We start from the raw sequence: 7510 nt of genomic DNA, 5'->3' as shown, positions 1-7510 counted from the left end.
TAATAAACCATAAAACCCTTGCTTCTTCAGGGCGGCACAAAAAACAACAAAACATAAAAACATCCAGATAAAAAACACATGTATTTTTATTAATGGCTTATATTTTGTGTGATTCTAATATGTTACAAATAAATAAGTACAAATTGTGTCATTTCAACTATAAAAATATGGTAAAATATAAAAACATCAACATAATTGTGTTTAGGAATACAGCTGTATAAAAATAAGAGCTAATTAAGAACACAACACACATATTTGTATTAATATCTTGTAGTATGCTTTATGTAAGCTGTTTAATATCAAGTTTATTTCTCATTTCAATAAAAAACATAAAAACATAAAGATACAAGTGCCTATTAAAACATTTCATATGATTAACAGGACTGTAAGTATTTCATACATTATTTGATTATCTGTCTTAATAATTTATATTTTTGTCCATGTGTGTTCTATCTGCAGTTGTTCACTACATGCCTCTCGCGCGCGTCCTCGCGGGTGTCGCGGTCCCGCCTCGCGCCTGTCTGCTTCCCAACCTTTCCCCCAGTTCGAGCGCGCTGCCGGGTTCACCGGGTTTACTCTGACACCGCTGACTCCCCGGCCACGCCCCCCGACAGCCACGCACCCCGCGTCGGGCCAATCGCGTCGCGGCCACGTACTGATCACGCACCGCCTCGCCTGGGATTGGCCGGAGCCCGCTACACCTTTGCCTGTGATTGGCTGCGTGTTACCACCCGCCAGACTGCTCTGAATTTTGTTTCTGTGTTTTTTTTCTGGTCTTTTTTTTTTTTTTTTTTTGGCTCCACTCAGCTGAAGCCAGTCTGCTGGCAGAAGCTCAGCGCTGATTATTGACTGCTAACACTCCCGGTACCGTTACCGTCTCTGCCGCGGGTCCACGTCTCTTCTTAAAACTCCTCCTGATGCTCAGCTTCGCGGCGGAGCGCTCCTGTCAGGTGAGTCCGCCTCACGTCCGGTGAAGCTGCCCGTTTAACGGCGGATATCTCGTTTTAAAGTTGTTTCTGTGATTATAACTGAGCCGTTAACCTGCATGTTCATGACACGCGCTGGTCTCAGGTCAGCTTCAAAGCCGGCGTCAGGTTAGCTTGTTAAGCTACTAGCGGCTGTTTTGGTCTTATTTGGCGCTGTCGGCTGGTTTATTTGAGGTCATAGTGAACCCAGTGTCTCCTGTGTGTGTGTGTGTGTGTGTGTGTGTGTGTGTGTGTGTGTTCACAACAGTTGCATCACTGCAGTGCATCGCTGGATCATAAAGTTTAAAGATGCTCTCAGACTTAGCTGACTGTCTGTATTTTGGTGTCAGTTTTCATTGATTTTCATTGTTTATGAGTAGAATGAGATTCTACTTGATTGTCTTTGTTGTTGGATCATAACTGGCTGTGATGAGTGTGTGTGTGTGTGTGTGTGTGTGTGTGTGTGTGTGTGGGGGGGGGGGGGGGGGGGTGTACATGATAACTGATAAAGCATGTTAAATGTCACATTACACTAGAGACCAAAGTTTAGTCTTTAGATGTGCCAATTAATGTTACCATCAGTCAAACATACACAGAAACCTGAAATGTAAAATAATATGAAACATAAAGCAAGTTAATATCTGAGAAGCTGCCTCGATATAGATTATTCTTGTTGTCAATTAATATGCCGGCTAATTAATTTTTGGTCTGAAATGTCATAAAATAGTGAGAAATGCCTGTCACTGTTTTCCAAAGCCCAAGTTGGCATTTTCATATCACAGGTTTTGTCTGTTCAACAGTCAAAAACACAAAGATATTCAGTTTATTATAGAAGACTACGACTAAAACAGCAAATATTCATGTGAGTGCATGTGAATAAACAGTAAACAGTGAATCTTTGCTTTAAACAGTCATCAGAGTGTCAAAAATGTTGCCCATTAAGCATCTGTCAATCAAAATTCAAATGTCAGCATTATAATCGATACATTTTCTATTGATCGACTGATCGATTCGTCAGATTCAGGCTCGGTTTGTTCATAAAGCTGCACCTGAAAACTGCAGCTGAGCACAACAAAGAGGCAGCAGAGAAACAACACAAGACCTCACGAGAACATGAAAAAATAAATCCCAACAACCAAAATCACATAAATCAATAAATCCTCTATATTAATCATTTAGATAATTATAAAGGAGTCACATTAATTCCTGGTAGTAATGTGAAGAAATGTCTCTGCATTGTTCCTTGCTGTAATCTCATTATGTGTTGCTGTGTGATGTGTTTGTGTGATCTTCTGCGTGGGAAATCACAGCGTCGGAGTCCGATACTGTCTGTGTTTGTTGCAACAGATTGACTTTGTTTTCTCCAACTATACTTCCTGTTGGGAGCTTCCTCTCTCTCTCTCTCTCTCTCTCTCTCTCTCTCTCTCTCTCTCTCGGGGGTGAGTCGGTGCATGTTAATGAGGGGGAGGGGAGGCGGGCCTTGTTTTGTTAGTTTTTTGGAGGGGGGGTGTAATTTCTGGCACGCCACCTCCCGCCATCTATTCTGGGTGCAGGGGAGGTTCCCCGTCGGCTGGGTGTACCCGCTGCAGTGGGGCCCCTCTCTCTCTCTCTCTGTATCTATATATCTAGGTCTCTCGCCCCTCGCTCACCCTCCCTCCACCCTTCCTGTACGTGCAGCTGAGCATTCACCAGATGCCAGCCAACTTAGCCGAGCACCCTTTGTCCCCCCGCTCACCTCCCACATAAATGTCCCCCCCCCCCCCCCCCCCTCGGCCGGCTGCCTCAGGTTAAAGACCACACTTACGTTTTTGTTGTTATTATTTATTTTTTCTTCTGTGGTGGTACGACTCAGGAGACAGGAAGTGGGAACACAATGACATCATTGGTAATTAGGTGGGTGGTATGCCAAAGGAAGGCGAAGAAGAAAAAGGAGGAATAGACTGCTGGTTGAGGACCAGCTGATGTCTAGTCGACCTCAGTGTGAAGTCGTTACCATAAATATCAGCAGCAGTAAAACATTTTGTATCCCTGCTTCTGCTGTTAGTTTGTTGTCAAGTCAAACAGATTTATGGACACAAAATGACTTAAAAAGTATAATGCAGAGACATTCTCATTTGAGAAGGAACAGTTCCCTACCTGGGAGCCAGTCTGAATCACGTGCAGAGAGCCATTTGGGATCCCAACTCATGTTTAATGTTGCTGTGAAAGGAAGAGACAAGGAAAGGAAAGACATTTGTCCGTATTAACTTGAGTTTCTGACCTCGCCTTGTTAATCAAATGAGACCTGCAACCCGACCCCTCTGACAGTGAGATCATGGAGTTAGTTTCTCTTTGACGACACAGTGGATGAATGTATGTATTTGAAAGAAGTGAAAGTTTGACAGACACATGAGTTTTATGGAAGCAAAATGGTGCCAAAATGTCCTTTCCTTGCAGTTTTTAAGAATAATTTCAATGCAGTTTGAGCCCGCAAAGATTATACTTTAAAAACATGGAGAATAATGTGACTAAACTTTGGTCTTGTTTAGATTTTATTGATTTTCCTGCTCCTCCTCAGGTGATGACGATGGAGCTGAAGCCGTGCATCGAGTACCACGACCTGGAGGCCGCCGAGGCGCTGGTCAGCATGAGCTTCTGGGGTCAAAGGTCGCACAAGCCCCGCCCACTGACCCCCACCTCCGACTCTTGTGACTCCATCCATCTCCACCCAGAGGGGGGGGACACTCCCAAAGACCTGGTCGCTCTGTCCTCACTGGTAAGACACATTTATTCAATTTGAACATAAACATAAATACATTTATTTTATTTACCATCAGATGTTTCTTACAGTGTGACCACGAGCACCAGGGCTTCAGGGCCGACACCAAACAATCTGGCCCAACCAAACCACCTCAAAACAAAAAGAAAGTGATATCAAATACTGGAACAAAACCACCCAATCACAAAGTAAATCAAAGTAAACTCTATTTGAGTGGACACAGCCTGGCCACAGAAACAGGCAGATCAGGCTGCCAGGGAGGCCAGGCCGAGTCCACTTCGTCATAAAAGAGAGGTTGAGACAGAATCTCACTTCTTACTTTACTGTGAGAGATAATCTGAGAGAATTAAATAAATGAGATGTATCCTGAGTTTATATCTCTGACCCTCAGAGAATAAATGAAACATTAAATTCACTGTTTCCTCCCTCAGTGCATGACTCCACCTCACAGTCCAAGCTTCACCGAGTCCTCCACCACCACCTCCGCTCTGAGCCCCGCCTCCAGGCCGGTCTTACCCCGCCATGGCCCCGCCCTCCTCAGTGACTCCCTCACCTGCCTCCCACAACCCTCCCCCTTCACCTCAGAGACCTCAGCACTTCCACCTCAGGCGGAGTCGTCATGTGTGGCTCCGCCCAGCAGAGCGATGGCCACCAGCGTGATCCGCCACACCGCCGACCGCCTCAGCATTCCTCCTCCTCCACCTCCCTGCACCACCCAGCCGACAGAAACCTCCACGCCGCCTCAGCCCGGACTTCCAGCGACTCTTCCAGAGGAGAAAGACGGATCTCCTTCGTTTCCTGACAGCCCGTCTTCTCCTCCCTCCTCAGCGTCGCCTCCTCAGTCCTCCCCGCTGCCTTCCTCCTCTTCCTCTTCCTCTCCGGTCCTATGCCAGGTTTTCCCAGTGAGCAGCCGGACGGGGATGATCTCCGCCTTCGTCCAGGCCCCGGTTCAGGTGCAGACTCATGGGGGGCCCAAGCCCATCCTACCCCAGTCTCCTTCCAGCTTCGCCCAGCCTCTGCTGGTGGGTTCCGCTGTGCCGCAGGGGACCGTGATGTTTGTGGTTCCCCAGCAGCCCGTGTCCCAGTTGCAGCAGGGCCCGCAGACTGTCATGACCCTGGGCAACACCAAGCTCCTCCCCCTGGCCCCGGCCCCCATCTACATGCCGACAGGAGCGAGCGGCGCCTCGCAGGCCGACTTCTCCCGCAGACGGAATTATGTCTGCAACTTCCCCGGCTGCAAGAAGACCTACTTCAAGAGCTCACACCTGAAGGCTCACCTGCGCACACACACAGGTAAGACGCAGAGACGTTACAGTTCACCTGTCTGCCATCCAAGACCAGTCTGGATCGCAGGAATGATTTGTCACTGTCCACTGAAAAACATGTATTTACAAATTTGGTGATTTTTTTTTCCCAGATAAAGTGAAGGATTAAGAATTCCTTTACGAGTTGAGAATGAGTTTCTACCTTCTGAGTTACATAAAACGTTTAAGAGTCAGAGTCTACAGCCATGCTAGCAGCTCTGAGATGCTGCATGCTAGCTAAACTGGAACATGTTTTGTTTGTAAACTAACGTCCGTCCTCTCGTCTTCTCTGCAGGCGAAAAGCCGTTCAGCTGTCACTGGGAGGGCTGCGACAAAAAGTTCGCCCGCTCCGACGAGCTTTCCCGCCACCGCCGGACGCACACCGGCGAGAAGAAGTTTGTCTGCAACGTGTGCGACCGGCGCTTCATGCGCAGCGACCACTTGACCAAACACGCCCGACGGCACATGACCACCAAGAGGACGTCCTCGTGGCCCGCCGAAACCCGAGACCTCAACAAAGTGGCCCTGCCCAAGGGCCAAAACAGAGGCTCCGCACTTCCTGTTGGCATGTTGGTCCCCACAGCCAACTAACAGACTCAGTCAGCCCACAGGGCAAACTCAGGACCACGGGGGGGGGGGGGAGGGGGGCAACCAGACATCCACAGGTTAAACTGTGACTGGTTGTTTCAATCAGCTCCACATCAGGAGGATCTTTTCTACAAATCACACTCGGCTGGCGAACAGAGTGAAGACGCTCACTGCGCTCCGGCTGCGTTTACATGAAGAACATCAACTCTTAGTAACAAATGCTAGTTAAGATGGCCGCCATATTAAAGAGGTTACTGTGGCATGAAACCATCGTCGGACTCATCGTCAGACCGACACACCAGCGACCCCGTGAGGCTGACAGGTCCATTACACTCCAGAAAACCAAACTGTTGGCTGGATAAAAAAATAGATCCTTACCACAGTTTGTCCTGAAGGTGGCGCCATTTATCTTATGTACGGGTGGCCTTTTTAGGACATCAGCGAGTTAGCATGATGATGTTTACATGTCATTAGGTGTGAACATGCGGGTGTTTAGCATGTTCCCTACAGAGAAAAACCTTTTTGTTAAAGAGGAAGAACTCTGACCGTCATCTTCCTGCAACAACTCACATCTCGCGACTCTCAGACACTTCTGTTTTTGATCTTAGTCTTTTACAAAAAGCTCTGTGTTAAAATTGTGGAAGTTTTTACCTGCTGGTGGCACTAGAGGGAAAGTCAAAGGATCACTGAAGTCAGTAGGATTCATCCTCTGGGGACCATCAATATCTGAATTTCATAGCAATCCAAAAAAAAAAATTATATTTTTTCGTCAGAAGTTCAACTCACCTGCTTCCCTTAATGTTTGATTTCCATAAAGCAACTCTGATTCAGTTTGTTTACATGTTTACTGTGGAAACCAGATTCATTATTGTTTACATGGTTCACAGTAATCCAGTTTCCCCAATTATATGATGTGTTTCATCATCACAGGGACCAACTAAATTTTAGTAGTTCAGCTATTGGTTGACACATCAGGTTTTAATAAGTTTCATATTTCAAGTCAGTCTGTTTTTCAACATATTATCTGTATGACTCAAACTGTGTTTTGAAACAAATAAATCAGAATGTGTTTTCATGCCACAGTAATTAAAATGATTAAGATGAAGGTGTTTGTGTAACAGCTGAAATATTGAGTTTAATCTAATTAAAATCAAGATATTCTGAGTTGAAGTGATGTAGACGAAGCCGGAGCAGCCAGCGGAGAACAGAGCGAGTTTCCCGCCCTGCTCAGGACATTTTATTCCCACAAACCACAAACTCACCGGAGGAGGAGGAGGAGGAGGAGGAGGCGACAGGCTGCTATTCATCCACGGACAGAAACCAACAAAAACCTGACATTGCACTGGATTTTTTTAATCTTGCTTGTTTTTGTACTCTCTCTCCGTGTATAATCATGTTTACTTCATGTGTAAATGTCACGTTTAGCAAAATGTATGCACTCTTTTTATTTTTTGCCAAAGCCTCTGTATTGTGCTTCTATTATTAGCCTACTTATGTTCATTTGTCTTAGACTGTAAATATTGTAAATATATTGATATCTATATGAATGTTACATGTATTCCAATCTGCATTTATTGACAGTACGAGTTATTGATATTTTTAAAATGTCAGTGGACAGTATTCCTCACTGTGATACTACCTACTCTTTGCTTTACACATTATTATTATTTAATAAACATTTGTTGAGGAAAAAGTGGTTTTTAATAGCTTGATTTGGCCCTTAGTGTAGCCAGTAAGAAAATACCTCATGTTATTAAATGTTATTCTTAATAATAACGGCTTATATCGGAATAATCCCATTTCTGAACATTAGCCTGTAAGCGATGGTGAAGAATATGGCTTTTATAATAAAAATGTACCACGAAAGTAAACGTTAGTTTGTGCTTTGTTCTCTC

The 7510-nt window shown here is 45.4% G+C and overlaps 1 protein-coding gene across 1 annotated transcript; it reads left to right on the top strand.

The window, feature by feature from the left end:
• Positions 1-830: 830 nt before the first annotated feature.
• LOC139307216 (Krueppel-like factor 11) lies at positions 831-6301 on the top strand. The gene is made up of 4 exons (XM_070931071.1): positions 831-950; positions 3523-3720; positions 4155-5016; positions 5323-6301. The coding sequence occupies exons 1-4, from the start codon at positions 918-920 to the stop codon at positions 5616-5618; spliced, it is 1389 nt and encodes a 462-aa protein (XP_070787172.1). The 5' UTR covers positions 831-917; the 3' UTR covers positions 5619-6301.
• Positions 6302-7510: the final 1209 nt, after the last annotated feature.

Source organism: Enoplosus armatus, unplaced genomic scaffold (assembly GCF_043641665.1).
Source record: "Enoplosus armatus isolate fEnoArm2 unplaced genomic scaffold, fEnoArm2.hap1 Scaffold_249, whole genome shotgun sequence".
Taxonomy (NCBI): domain Eukaryota; kingdom Metazoa; phylum Chordata; class Actinopteri; order Centrarchiformes; family Enoplosidae; genus Enoplosus; species Enoplosus armatus.
This window is presented reverse-complemented; position numbering and strand designations above follow the sequence as displayed.

Bases quoted from the DNA above. Each gene is read 5' to 3' on its own strand.
- LOC139307216 (XM_070931071.1), top strand. From the start codon at position 918: ATGCTCAGCTTCGCGGCGGAGCGCTCCTGTCAG. The intron at 951-3,522 runs GTGAGTCCGCCT...GCTCCTCCTCAG, and splicing joins CGGCGGAGCGCTCCTGTCAG to GTGATGACGATGGAGCTGAA. The intron at 3,721-4,154 runs GTAAGACACATT...TTCCTCCCTCAG, and splicing joins TGGTCGCTCTGTCCTCACTG to TGCATGACTCCACCTCACAG.